This window comes from Aphelocoma coerulescens, chromosome 3 (genome assembly GCF_041296385.1).
Source record: "Aphelocoma coerulescens isolate FSJ_1873_10779 chromosome 3, UR_Acoe_1.0, whole genome shotgun sequence".
NCBI classification, from domain to species: Eukaryota; Metazoa; Chordata; class Aves; order Passeriformes; family Corvidae; genus Aphelocoma; species Aphelocoma coerulescens.
In genome coordinates, this window is record NC_091016.1 from 16,583,435 (window position 1) to 16,597,509 (window position 14,075).

The following is a 14,075-nucleotide window of genomic DNA, read 5'->3' on the forward strand; positions in this document are numbered from 1 at the left end:
TCCATGCATGCTCAGGGGAAGGGTCTTCACCTGGCCAGAACCTTTTTGACCTACAGGCGTGATTTTTTAGTACTATAATGAGCATATTTCAGCTATAGGATACATGGACCTTGAGTGTATTGCCAAGGTGGCAACAGATACATCAACATCTTGAGGTACTTCGCTCTTAAGAGCTTGTCAGCTCCAGGGCGTCCTTGACGGAGTGATGTTAACTACCACCTGATTCAAGATAATTTTTATACATGCCACATTTTCCGACACCGTTTCTCCACACCTTTCTGATTTTGCGGCGTTTCGCCTTTTTTTTTTTTTATTATTTTTTTTTAAGCACATATTCACCGGGGCACCCTGTGAGGGGCTCGGCCGCCGCGGGACCGCCCCCCCCGCCCCTCACGGAGCCGCCTCGCGCCTGCGCCGTGGGGGCGGGGCCGCCCGCGAGCCGGGAGGCGGCGGCGCCATGGCGGGGGCGGCGTGAGTTTGGGAGGGAGGGAAGGAGGAGGGAAGGAGGGAGGAAGAGGGAAGTGTGGGTGGCGGGACAGTGGTGTGGGTGTGTGTGTGTGTGAGCGTGAGCGAGGGGCACCCCGCGGGGTGGGCCGGGTCGGGCCCGCGCTGGCCCGGGCTCTGCCTGGCTCCCGGCTCCCGCCTGCATTCCCTGCTCCGGGGCGCCGGCGGGAAGCTTTTCCCTTGCAGCAAATCTTGGCGTCCCCTGACAAAGGCAGGGAAGGGACAGTCGCGATTCTCTCCAGGCAGACGGCGGTAGGGGGGTAGCGCTCCCAGGCTGCTGTGCCTCCTCATTTTTCCAGCCTCCGCTTTCCTGCGGTGGAGCTCGTGTCTCCTCGAAGGATCACCCGGTCCCTGCGGCTTTCCTCCCTCCTGTGACACTTAGCTCTGGTGTAGCTGCAGCTGAGGCCTTCCTGGCACCAGGAGGATCGGAGTTGATCACCCCGTAGACCTGCAGCGATTGCTACCTGCATGTCTCTGCCCGCTGATAGAAGCCGGAAAGATTTGTCATTTATTTGTAATGCCATCTTCCTGATTTCTGTGTCATGACAATCTACAGTTCCATTTCCCTTAAGCCGATTCATTCTACGTGTGTATATTGTGCCTGTGATGTTGTTTCCTCCATTTTTATTAAATGTTGTCTTACCTGTAATCACCTTGATTTTAAATTCCTCCCCTTCATACCTTCTGTATGCTTCCTGAATTCACATCAAGATTATTACATGTGTGTCAAAAAGCTTGTTTAACTCAACTTCATCAATTGGTTTGTTTTTTCTTTACTACTCAATCAAAAAAGGAAAAATTATCTGTAATTTTGCTGCCCATAAATCACCACTGACTGTTTTTTAATCTTCTGAATGATACTATGTGAGGGCTTGTCGATTTTGTGGGTTGTGCTTTGCTGTGGTTTCTTTCCTGGTATTGGAGATGGGGAAGGAGGGCACTCAGTTCCCTGGATCTTGCAGCTTACCGTTCAAACGTTAATTTTAAATCGCCCTTGTCCAGTCTTCTGGGACCTCCTTCACCATCCAGGAACTAACAGATAACTGCCCAGAGAAGCTGTGGGATCTTCATCGCTGGAGTTCTTCAAAATGCTCTTGGATATAGCCCTTAGTCACATGGAGGGTCCCAACAGCTGCCCCTGCTGTGAGCAGGATGTGTGATGAGGGACCTCCTGAGGTCCCTTCCCACCTCAGTAACTGTATTTATCTTCTCTGAACCCTCCTTATTTTGTGCTGTGTTAGGCCTCTGTAGCAATGGGGGAAGAGATTTGTGCTGTTCCATGCCTTAAAATGAGATGTGGAACTGAAAGAGGTGCTAAAGGAGGCTGCGTTCCTTCTGCTCATTGGGAAAGTAGTGTCCAGTGAAGTGGGCATCAGTACTTTTAGATCCTTCTATCAGGCTGGGAAAATAAAACAGATCTTTTCTCTTCTGTTGGATGTAGGAGTGATGTGGGAACCACCTGTTCTGCGTGAAGGAGAAGGAATAGACCACTTGATAAAGGGAAGAAACAAACCATCCCATTAAATGGAAGCCATGAAGATATCAAAGCGGTTCTTCGCTTTTGGGATTTTGACATGCATAGCTGTTTATGTTGCATACATAAAATGGCACTTGGGCTCCAGACCATTTGTGGGAGCCACAGAAGGAGTTGCTGAAAGCAGGGGAGATAAACTGACCCATCAGGCAGTGACCACAGATCTCTCGGTCTTTTATGGAATTATGTTTGATGCAGGAAGCACGGGAACTCGCATCCATATCTTTAAATTTGCACAGCAGCCAAGAGGTATGTCCTGCTCATTGCATGACAGATTAAGTCTTCCTTAATATTATGGAGCAGATTATTGACAGCACTTTTCTAGGTATTACTTAAACACGCATCAGCTCTTTCTAGAGAGCTGTCAGGAGGTATATTATGGTTCAGGCATGTGTGTTTGGATGCAATTGTGAAAATGTTCAACAAGGAGAAAATGCTATAATGTCAGAATATGAACTAAATAGCAGCTATACTTTTAGAGTAGTGGCTTGAAGAAGGACATTTTTTCATCACACTGGTGGAAGAGAGAATTATAAATTCAAACTGCCTTATTTCCCCAATTTTTTAGGTTGTTGGGTGTCTCCAGTTCCTGGCAGTGAGATGCTGCTCTCTACAGTGTCTGGTTTAGTGCATCCTTGGCTTCAGTGTTGGGTTTAAACTGCAAAACAAAACAAAAATTGCAAATTGTTTGATTAAAATTGCTGTGTATTGCATCTGGACAGAAACTACTTCTGAGAAGTGAGGCAGAAGCATACAAAAAAAGCTCCTGCTTTCCTCTGGAGTAGTAAACTCCATTTGTTTATATGTTGTCAGCTCTTGTTTGTGAAACTCTTAAAGATTAGAGAACCTGAGTGGGTGCTGTTGGTAGGTGATCTAAAGGCTCTGCTAAGGATTAGCAGTGTGGTGTATGGTGTGATTGGCCTCTGGGGAGCACCTTAGGTTTGCATAGTGGGCTGCTGTAAGGCTCAGCCACCAAAGGTGTTAAACAGCAGTCCATGGATTTCCTTCTTTTCCTGTATCCCCAAGTCTTTGCTTCTTCCTTGCCTGCTTCATTTGAAACACACTTTCAGAATATGTTGCAGCAAATTTTATGGAGTGTAGTGTTGTCTGGACTGCAGGTTCATATAAGGTACTGCAGCTTTCCAAAATACTGAAGCCTGTATCCCTCTGCTGCTATTGAAAATAGTGGAAAAGCTACCATTAGGTTTTGCTGGAATCAAGTTTAGCCAGAACAGAGCAGGCTGAAACAAGAGTCCTTTTTTTCCAGGTACAGTTTGGAAAGCTACACATGGCAGGTGTAAGGCCTCCAAGAGAGCTTTGCACCCATCTGGTGACTGATGTGCATAGTGGACAGCAGCACCTGACAACCAGTCATGACTTTAAAAGTGGTTTTCTCAGGTTCTAATTCCACAGCCATGACTGTATTTAAAGGTCAGGTGGCTGTTAATAGTTCATTAGGCAGGGGCATCAATTGACTTCTATTAGCACATAATAATGGATTTTTAAAAATAGTTTTCTTTTTGTGTATGCTAAATTATTTGTACCATTACTTATTTTGGAATACTGCTTTTGAACAGAGACTCCCAGATTAACCCATGAGACGTTTAAAGCACTGAAACCAGGTCTGTCTGCATATGCTGATGATGTCGAAAAGGTAATTTGAGTGACTTCTTTCCTGTCTCACTTACCTTCTGGTTTGCAGGGATTTAGGGACTCCAAGAGCCAGAGTTTGCTTGTAGTGTTTACAAAAGCCTTTGCTTTCCAAGAATTTGTCATACTGCCTTTTGAGCCTTTTGTAGCCAAAACATTTGGTGGCAGAGAGTTCTGTTCTGTTTCACTGCTTGAAAAAGTGACTCTTTCTGGTTTGGACCTGTTGCTCAATAATTCCCATTATATCCACTAGGCTTTATGCTGTAGGAGACAGTGAGTCCTGCACCTTCTCCTGACCCCTTGTGATATTAATTTGTCTCTGTTTCACATTTACAGTGAATTGTAGCTCTGATCACCCTTTTGCCCTTTCAAAAGAGTTTTTAAGATGCCTTTTATTATTCTTTCTCTGCTCACAGAGTGGCCAGGGAATAAAAGAGCTCCTGGAGGTGGCGAAGAAGGAAGTTCCTATGGAGCTGTGGAAGTTTACTCCTCTGGTCCTGAAAGCCACAGCTGGCCTACGGTTGCTGCCAGGAGAGAAAGCTCAGAAGTTGCTGGAAAAGGTATTATTTCTTGTCTTTCCGCTTGCTTTCCAGAAAACATGCTCCTGTTAAAAATGCAGCTGCCTGGGACATTTCTGAAAGCTAGGGTGTCAATCTCCTGCCTTTCCCATGCATGTATGATACCTTGAGGTTCACCAATTCCAACAAAGTAAACTGGATTCCCTTATCTACCCATGTCCATCCCCTGGTAATGGGGAGTTTCTGAGCAGTCTTCATGCTTGAAAACCCACACATCCATCCCTGTTCCTGCACCAAACTGCAGGGCCAGCATGTAAAGGCTGCTGCTTGTTGGAGTCTTGGGCTTCAAACAAAGTGGTGAGCAGCAGTCAGGATCTGGCCCAAGGAGAGGAGCAGTAGTGTAAAACTGGAGTTTTGAAAAGCTTGTTTTTCAGCTGAAAAACTATTTCTCTGAATGTAGCTTTTATTTGAGCTACAGGTGAAGGAGATTTTTCAGGCCTCCCCCTTCTTTGTGAGGGACAACTGCGTGTCGATAATGAATGGAACTGACGAAGGTAAGCAACTTTGTAAGAGACTCTTTCTGCAGTCCTGGAGATCCCTGCTGCACTGTGACCAGTCCCTACCTGCTGCAGTGGGAACCCATAAACAGCAGGTGTGACAGAAGCAGAGTATTTATGTGGCCACAGGCAGTGCCTGCCAAAGAAATCTCGTGCTGTGTTTTCCAGTTTGAAGCCCTCAGTTCTGTCCTGATCTTGAAAGCTCTTGAGTACTGAGCAGTTCCTGTAGGATCACCAGAAAGCCACTGTGCATTCAGCACTTCTGGAAATGTTTCTGAGTATCTGCTTTTTGACGTGGTCTTCAGCAACTGGGTTTGCCCACTCTGCTCTTGACAATGCTTATCAGGGCCCTCTGGAAGTATTTGATCATAATTTAAATTACAACTCATCAATTGAGTGGGATTGTAAATTCAATCTTAAAAAAACCTGTTACACAGAGAAGAAAATACATGCTGAAATAAGTTCATGTTTATCCAAAAATGTTGAGGACAGAATGTCTAAATTTTAAGTAACTGAGTGTTGAAATGTGTTTTGAATCTGCTCAGAAACCAAGATTTAAAATAGCCAAAGCTGTTTAGGAGTTTCTCTTCTTACTCCTTAATGGAAGAAATAACATTCTTTTTCTTTTGTTTTAAGATCAGTAATAGCTGTGATAGCCTTGGTTCAGCCAAGGATTGAAGTGGGCCGTGCTCTCTAGCCTGCCTTGAGTTTTAACCACATGAATAAATATTTGAATTTGTTAACATAAGGCCACTGATTCACCTAATTTATGGGGAAATGGTTTATAAAACAAGAAGAGGACAGAAACAGCATGGCTCACAAAATTGCTTAGAGGAAAACTGGCAAAATTAGAACACTGAAAGATGAAAATTCTTAGTATTTATAAAGAAAAGTGGAGTGCCTGACATCAAACAGAAGCCAACAGTGGATGTTTTTCTAGAAAATGAACAATGTGAGTTTCAGTCATCTCTGTGTCTTTTAGCTAAGGACTGAAGCTTTTGTGACTTCCTGCCTAAGTTTTTGACCTGTGAAATACATAGTTCTCCAGGCATTTCATACATGGGGCTTCTCTCCCAAATAGCACATAAGCTCTGATAGAGAAGGTCATTCTCTTTGTTCACATAGTCTAATCTTGGTTTTGACAGTTCTGGAAACATTGTAATATGGCTTAATTTACCTGCTTACTGCTGTTAGATAAAATGAAATGCTATGATCTAAGCATGTGTCTTCTGAATCTTTTCCTTATTAGGTATTTCAGCCTGGATCACAATAAATTTTTTAACAGGTATGTGTACATGAGTATGTGTATAAAGATATGACCAATGCTGTGAAATTCATGCTCTTTTTCTGCCCATGTATGGGATTTGCTCATTCATTGGGGTGGAACAGGAGAAAGAAGACTCTTAGAATAAGTCAGCTGTTTGTTTTTGGCCTGGCCTAATTAAGTCATTAGGATTTTGTCTGTTTACTTGATGGAGTGAGGAGTTTAAGCCTTTTTCCTAGACGTTTAATGTCGCTTTTCTTTTAGTTCCCTGTAGGGAACCAGAGCATTTTGTTCCTTTTTAGAGCCTGCTGTGACTGGCTACATTTTTTGTGCAAGTATTCTAGATGTGCTTGGCAGGTGCAGAGAGTAAAAGAAAGTGCTATGCTACTTCCTTATAGATTTATAACACAGAAGTGCCACGGGTGTTTACACTGCTGAGTGAGAAAAGGGTAGCTGAAGAGCAGAGAGAAAACTAAGCTGAAGACCTCTCTGACAATACATAAAGCACTCTGCCATCCAAGTGCTCTGTTCAGCACACAGTGTGTGGGGCAATGTGCTCTGGAGCTTTTTGTGCTCCCAGGAAGTATCAGAAGAGTCAGCAATGTTTAAACATCAGCTATTGTGAGGTACAGTGAGGTACTAGGCACAAACTGTCCTTGTCAGGAAGGTGCATTTGAAGGATCTAACATAGAAGCACTAGATCTAAATGAGAGCAGAGGTCCTGGCTGGCAGCAGGAAGAATTCCAAGAGAGCTGAATCTCTTAGGCCGGCTCTTTTCAGTCTGTCATCCCTTTGGCCATAGGAATCTGCAAAATATTCCTAAGGCATCAGGGAGAGGTGGCCAAGAAAACCACATTCCTCTGTGTTACAAAGTGGTTACCACAGCAGAGTTTGCAAAAGGTCTTTGCATCCAAAATGTTTAGGAATGCAATAACCAAAGCTGCTGTGATTAGGACAGGAACAGCCACCGGAGAAATAAGAGACTATTGACACTTTAAGATTTTCAGGTCTGATAAAGCCAAAATCAGTGCCCAGTAGATAACAGTATAATTTAGTGCCGTGTGGAAGCTGAGAGGTGGAGTTAGATTGTTCTCTTTCCTTACCACTGTACTTCTGGTTTTGTTCCTAGTCAGTTTCTCACAGTGCCCACCATGGCTTTCTCTGTTCTGTCACACATTTCAGGCAGGCTAGATGACCCGCAGAAGAGAAGTGTAGGGATGCTGGATTTGGGTGGTGGATCAACACAGATCACCTTCCTTCCGCGCACCGAGGTAACGTGAGCATGCACACTGTTGGGAAATGCTGCTGCAGGAATCTGTAACTGCTCAGATTTCTTTCCCTTGGAAATACAGCAAGAGTTTGTCAGTGTAGCCACACTTGTGACTTGGTCATATCTGCCTTTTTATAGGCAGTCCCAGAGGCATTCACAGCTCTTTGTCCATCTTCTTTGTCCAGCTCTGTGGGTCAGTGCTGCTTGTGGCGAGTCTGCTAGGGCTGCTTTATCTCTTGGAGGACACCACGTTCACCTGAATGTCTTAATCTTTGACTTTGAGTTTGTACAGCTTATAACAAAGAATTCAGAAAGCAATGCTGTTAATGAATTCAAGTCCAGCATTTGGTGTACACTGGGGTTTAAGAACACAGTAAGGTGCCTTCTTAATCCTTGTTTCTGATTTTCCTGAGTTCACTCAGTTGCAAATGAATGCCATTTTAGCTTCCTGGTGTGGCATTTCTATAGATGTTCTGTGGAGCCCTGTGACTGTGGTATTGTGAGGCTCTGGCCTGTGCAGAGATAGTGCTCATAGTAAAGCTGCACAAAAGCAGAGGGATGGGATGCTATATCCAGTGTCTCAGCCTGGGATAATCAAGACATTTCACTGTTTGAGCAGAATGGCAAGGGATGTGAAGGGTCCAGGGAGTGGAAATTCTGGACATAGAGAAGGAGTTAAGATATGAGCAACATGAACAGCACTGTGGCCTGAGCTTTGCTCCCCACAAACATTCTAGCTGTGCTGATGCACTTGGGGAACAGGCTACCCTTTCATTCATTCAGGCCACAGGCTGGTCCTCACTCTGTTCCTTGGCAAGCACAGGGATGTGCTTTTCCTCTGGCTTGTGCAAGTTCACAGATGAATTCACTCGAGTAGGAAGTTAATGCGTGCCTGGCCTTCCTATTAGTTTGCACACAGTTCCTGTAGTAGGGATCATGTGAAGAGGCAGTTGCTGTAGCCTCTGGACAAAAGCAGTTAAGAGCTGGAATAAGGATTCCTTTTTAATGGAAGTAATTCTTTTATACAGCATATTGGTGTGGATACAAATAGAAATGTAATCAGTTTAAACCCTCTCATCAAACCTCTTAGCTCCAGGTTTTGTGGTTGTCTTGTGTATCAGCAGACAAATTGAAATCCTTGCAAATTCATCATTTCTCTCTGAATCATGCTAGGATAGTTTCACGTTTTTCCTAATGTGTTGGAAGATTACTTGTTGATGTTTGCTGCTGGCTGGCAGAAACCTGCCAGTGACTTCTTTTTCTCCCTCCAGGCAACTCTCCAGACATCGCCATCTGGCCACACAACTTCATTTCAGATGTTTAACCACACCTACAAGCTGTATTCGTACAGGTTAGTTGTGGGAAAGAGAGCACTGTGCACAGAGGGAAGCTTTCTGTGAAGCCGGGGAGACCGAGGTGTTTTTCTGGGGTGGGGTCCTTGCAAATGAATACTATGAAGAAGCAGAGAAACTTGAGCCATGTGTTTTTAGTGGATTAACCTTGGCTGCCCACCATGTGCCCACCAAGCCCCTCTATCACTCCCATTCCATTAACAGGACAGGGGGAAGAAACTATGACAAAAAGCTCATGGGCCAAGGTAAGGACAGGGGGGACACCAGTTATTGTCATGGGCAAAACAGACTTGACTTTAATTTAATTTATTTAGTATCTAATTTAATTTATTGCCAATTAAACAGTAGGATAATGAGAAATAAGAACAAAATCAAAAACGCCTTCCCTCCACCTCTCCCTCCTTCCCATGCTCAGCTTCACTCCCAACTCTTATACCTCCTCATCACCGAGCAGCACAGGAAGATGGAGAATGGGGGTTGCAGTCAGTTCATAATGCTTTGTCTCTGTCATTTCTTCTTCCTCACTGTTTTCCCAGCTCCCAGTGTTTTGGGCAGCAGCTTCTTCCCACCTGTGTTTGCTGTGGGGTGTGTTTGGGCTCGGAAAGTCAGTTCTGTATGCAAGTGGCTGGGCTGCCTTTGGGGAGGGTAGGAGTACCCAGTGTAGTACTAGGAGTAGTGTTAGGGAAATGTCATTGCCAGTTCTCCAACAGCCAGATTACAGCTGACAGCTATTGCCTGAGCTTTTCCAAAGAGGAATTATCTTTCTGGATAAGGTAATATGAGAGCGGGTTGTCACACTGTTCCCCTCGTGCATGAACTGCTGACTTGAGCCACTTTGCCATGGCTGTGTAGAGGAGACTGGCATGTTCCAGCTGGGTTGTCAGTGGAGTATCAGAGGAAGGATGTCTGTTGCTCACAGAGGCTTTTCTCCCTTTGCAGTTACCTGGGACTTGGGCTGATGTCAGCAAGGCTCGCCATTTTGGGAGGAGTTGAGGGAAAACCCTGTAAGTTATGGGCAGTCCTCAGGTCCTGGCTCTGAGTTCAGGGTGTGTAGTACTGTGGTGGAGGGAGGAGCTGTGTATCCCCTTCCCACTGGGCTCAAGGTTCCTGAGTGGCATGTGGGCTCCTGTCACCATGGCCGGGTGCATTTGAGACAAATGCAGGAGGTGACGCTGACAGATCCCAGGAGACCTGGATTCTTGCCAGCCTCAGGTTGGGGGTGGGCATGGGACATCCAAGCCATGACTGGGCTGTGGAGGGGCCTTGCTGAGGCTGCAGGACAGGGCTGGGAGTGAGGGATCTGAATTTGTCTCCTTATGTTTTTTCCTGCAGTAGGAGAAGGGGAGGAACTGATCAGCCCTTGTTTACCACCTGGCTTCAAATCTGAATGGCAACATGCTGAGATAGTGTACAAAATTAAAGGACAGAAGGCAGGTATAGTGATTTATCACTCTTGCTATTTAGGCTAGCTGCTCTTGGCACAGTAAATGATACGCTCTCATCCTCTTCGAAAGACACCAGACTGTTTACTGTTCTGTCTGGCTCCTCTTGATGTGCTGCTGTCAAGGAGATCCTGCAGCTCTTTCCTCTTTTGCCATGATGTGTCTGTCCAGTCAGTAAAAATGCTAGAAGTGATGCAGATGGAGTTGAGCAGCCCTTGAATGGGTCTTTCAAAATCCTTCTGCCTCAAATGATGTTGTCCATCTCTGATCTATCATGTGCTTAGTCCCAACCTGAGGATGGTAGGTGTCTGCCTCTGGAAGAAGATGCAGATTTCAGTTCTCTGGGAAGAGCTTATGGAGTGCTATTTTGCAAAAAGGAGCCTGTTTCCTGACAGATCCTAAATAAATTCTATGTATATTTAACTCTCAGCCTGTAATATGATTGGGGGGGGGCATTTGTCTTCTTTTAGGTGAGCCTCTCTATGAGTCTTGTTCGAATAAAGTGGCAAAGATGCTCTACAAAAAAGTGCATAGAGCTGAGGAAGTGAAGGACTTGGACTTTTACATTTTTTCCTACTACTATGACTGTGCAGCAGAGGCTGGTCTCATAGGTAAGTCTGCTCCTGGCTTGGTTTCATTTTAAATGACAAGTTACAGAAGCAGTGGGAACACTTGCACACATCATGATGCTTTGCTAAGCCGTCGTGGAATTTAGTCTGCTGTTACACTGCTGTGCAGCACTGATCTTGACTTGTTGCTAATTTCTATAGAGAAGATACTGGGGCTGTGAAATAGGACATACAGCCTTTAGTAATAGTTTTTAAACTGTTTGCATTTCAGAAATGGTTGTTGCCTAATTAACTCTACAGTCTGAAATAGAAGAAACTTCATAATGATAAGCAAATTTGTTGGGCAGTAAAATCTACTTGGGCTGTGTGTTTGCTTCACTGACCTTTTTAGATGGAATGAAGATTTTCAGCTATTTCCACCTGCATTCAGAATGCATCTCTTTTCCAGTAGTATGCTTGTGTACAAAAGGCTTCATATTCAGTAGTAGAAAGCAGATAATGAGATCTCAATTTAGTTTGGACAAACATACCCTCCTCCTCAGCCACTTTCTTTTTACAAATAATGTCAGATTTAATGTGTTGCAGAGCACCACTGCCCTGTCAGATCTGGTCACAGGTGTTCACTGTCCGGGCACCAGTGGACAGGGCAGTGCAGAACTGGGGGTCAGGTGAGATAGTCTGTAAGCTCTGTTTATGTAGGAAACAAAGCTAAAGGCTCTTCATAAACCAAGGTTTTTCAATCTCTATTTAGAATCTTTTGAAGGTTCTTTTACCTTTAAAAGCAGTCTGAATTTTGAAATTGATTTCAGTGGCTCAAGGTTTCATTTCCAGACAACTTTATGACTTGAATCTACAATTGCCTTTATACAAAGACCATAAAAGACCATGGGATTTTTTTCTTTTAGATAAAGAAAAAGGAGGAAGCTTAACTGTCAGTGACTTCGAAATTGCAGCTAAATATGGTGAGTAAAATACAATCAAACACACACACTAATAATTGTGTGTAAATTGATTCCCAGCTGGCAAATATCGGACACACTAAGAAGCCTGATGCTTTTAAATACATATTGAGTCCCTGTACATAGCATCTAACCAGCATTTCTGCTTATTTCTGAAAATCTCAACTATTTTTATATTAACTTTTGCTTTTGCACTGGGTTTTATTTTGAGTTTGTCTTTTCTTTTGTTGGTTTTTTTTTTTAATTTGGTTTTGTCAACATTTGTTGAGTGCTGGTGCCCAAGAAAATTAACACACCTGAAGTTGCTCAGCTATTTGAAGACTTGAAGTAGATAGAAGAAAAGTTGGAGGCTCTTTTCCTGGAGAGATACAAGAAACTGCTCTCTTAGGGGAGAGACAGAATGTCTTGAACTTCCTTACAAAGCTTATGTGTTTATCCTAGTGTGTGTATGTCATTTCAGCCCATTGTAACAGGTTCCATCACTGCACAGCTCAAGTGACAAGCAGTGGTTTTGGATTCATTTGAGATTTTTCACAGCTGGGTTGTTTTGAGACATGAGCCCACAGTGTGCACTCAAAACACTGTTTTCTTTCTTCTTAGTTTGTAAGACCATGGAAATCAGCCCTGGAAACAGCCCTTTTCTCTGCATGGACCTCACGTACATCACCTTCCTGCTGCAGGAACTGGGCTTCCCAAAGAGGCAAGGCTTTAAGGTGAAGCTCAAAGTGGATTTCTGAGGAAAGTGGGCAGGAGGGTGCCAAGGCAGGAGTCATCCTGCTGGGAGCTCGGTTCTTGATTTACTTTCTTGCTACAATGCATGGTCTGCAATTGTGGGTGCAGCCACACTCTCCCCATGATGGTGGTAACTGTTTGTCATAACCTTCAGCACTGTATCCACCTTGCATGCTTCAGATTCTCCCAGAGAGTTGTGTTTCAACTTTTCTGCTTGTTTTTTTTTCTTTCCAGCTTGCCCGGAAAATTGACAATGTTGAAACAAGCTGGGCATTGGGAGCCACTTTCCATTACATCGACTCACTCAATAGCCTGCAGTACTAAAGCTCCTAGAAGGTGACTTTTGGGAATTTCCATTTTTTTGGAAGCCCAGCATGGGAAACCCTGCTGAAGGGTGTGCTTTTGGCTTCCAGAGTCCTTTGGAAGATGAGCTACACTCCTTTCCCCACATCCCTCCTACCAAGTCTCCTCCATTGCTAGCTCTTTTTTACAGTGCAGAGTGTAAAGGAAAAGCCTTGATTTGACAGCATGTGCCATCAGCTTAATGTAAAACTTGATCATTTTGGAAGGAAAACCAGGACTCTGCAGGACATCTATGATCTCTATGAGAAAAACACACCTTTTTTGGAATCTGCCTGTACTATGTGCTTGCAGTGTGCTGAAGTTGCTGAACGGTCACTCCAGAAGGAACTCTTTACTGTCCTGATTTCAGGGTGTTTTTTTCCTGTTTGTCAGCAGTTTTCAGTGATGATTTTTATTTTACTGTTCCTGTGTTCGAAGGTAAACTTGTGTGTGTGCAAAAATGGTGCATTTACACATTGTGCTGCTGAAAGGCAGCAGCTTTGAAATGCAGCATGGAAGTCACAGCTCTGTCTTCCAGTTGCTGAAGGAGAAAAGCTCAGGGGGACTCTAGAAGCTGGGTATAGACTTGAAGGAATGATTTTAACCCTGTGTGCCCTGTAGGGTTAAAACCTAATGTTGATGCCCTGGCTGTTGGGAGGTAGATGGTGGAAGACAACATCAGACTTGCCAGATGAGCAAGGCCTGGGAGCTGGGTACAAGGGTAATGATGGATTTGACAGTTCTGGAGCCAGTCAGAGGAAGATAGATGAACAAGATGCAGCCACAAAAATAAACCCTGAGCATGGCTCATTGGACGTTGCAGACTTTTGTGCCTTGGCAAGGTTGATGCAGGGCTGGGGATGAACACATTTGCTTGGTATTTTGGGTGTCTCTTCTGCAGACACATCTCTGCTAAATGATTGTATTGTGGTTGCAGTGAGCCAGGGCAAGGTAGCTGGAGTGCTCCTCTCCAACAGTGCCTGGTATGTGGGCAGGGAGTGCTCACAGTGGCTGGAAGGGATATGCTGTGCTCTTTGTAATCTACCTGTGGAATTGTGATGTGTTTGATGAATGTATAGAGAAGACCCAAGTGGTCTTTTGGGGGTGTGAAAGAGCCCAGCTTCCCCGAGAGCCAGCAGTGCCTGCCCTGACTCCTGGGCTCCATGCTGTGTGCATGGCTGCTGGCTCTGTGTACCGGGGACACCTGAGCCTCGCTGTGCCGACAATAAACCCCCAATTTAAAACGAGAACGTGGTGGTGGGGTGGCTTTTAGCGCCAGAGCCCGCCCGGCGGGTGGGATGAGAAATCACTGCCCTGACGCCATCCCTGACCCCTCGTGCCATCAGTCACTCCGGCATCCGAGTCCCCCGGTGCCATCCCAG

At 44.7% G+C, this 14,075-nt stretch overlaps 1 protein-coding gene across 2 annotated transcripts; it reads left to right on the forward strand.

The window, feature by feature from the left end:
• Window positions 1–425: 425 nt before the first annotated feature.
• ENTPD6 (ectonucleoside triphosphate diphosphohydrolase 6) lies at window positions 426–13,943 on the forward strand. Of its 2 annotated transcripts, none has more exons than XM_069009208.1 (14): window positions 426–471; window positions 1,946–2,287; window positions 3,616–3,692; window positions 4,105–4,248; window positions 4,685–4,760; window positions 6,013–6,048; window positions 7,210–7,298; window positions 8,569–8,648; window positions 9,589–9,653; window positions 9,982–10,083; window positions 10,562–10,702; window positions 11,566–11,622; window positions 12,220–12,332; window positions 12,586–13,943. In XM_069009208.1, the coding sequence occupies exons 2-14, from the start codon at window positions 2,029–2,031 to the stop codon at window positions 12,673–12,675; spliced, it is 1,329 nt and encodes a 442-aa protein (XP_068865309.1). In that variant the 5' UTR covers window positions 426–471; window positions 1,946–2,028; the 3' UTR covers window positions 12,676–13,943. The 2 variants fall into 2 exon arrangements, with proteins under 2 accessions (XP_068865309.1, XP_068865310.1); XM_069009209.1 differs by lacking the exon at window positions 426–471 and adding an exon at window positions 584–1,018.
• Window positions 13,944–14,075: the final 132 nt, after the last annotated feature.

Bases quoted from the DNA above. Each gene is read 5' to 3' on its own strand.
- ENTPD6 (XM_069009208.1), top strand. From the start codon at position 2,029: ATGGAAGCCATGAAGATATCAAAGCGGTTCTTCGCTTTTGGGATTTTG. The intron at 3,693-4,104 runs GTAATTTGAGTG...CTCTGCTCACAG, and splicing joins ATGCTGATGATGTCGAAAAG to AGTGGCCAGGGAATAAAAGA. The intron at 12,333-12,585 runs GTGAAGCTCAAA...TTTTCTTTCCAG, and splicing joins CAAAGAGGCAAGGCTTTAAG to CTTGCCCGGAAAATTGACAA.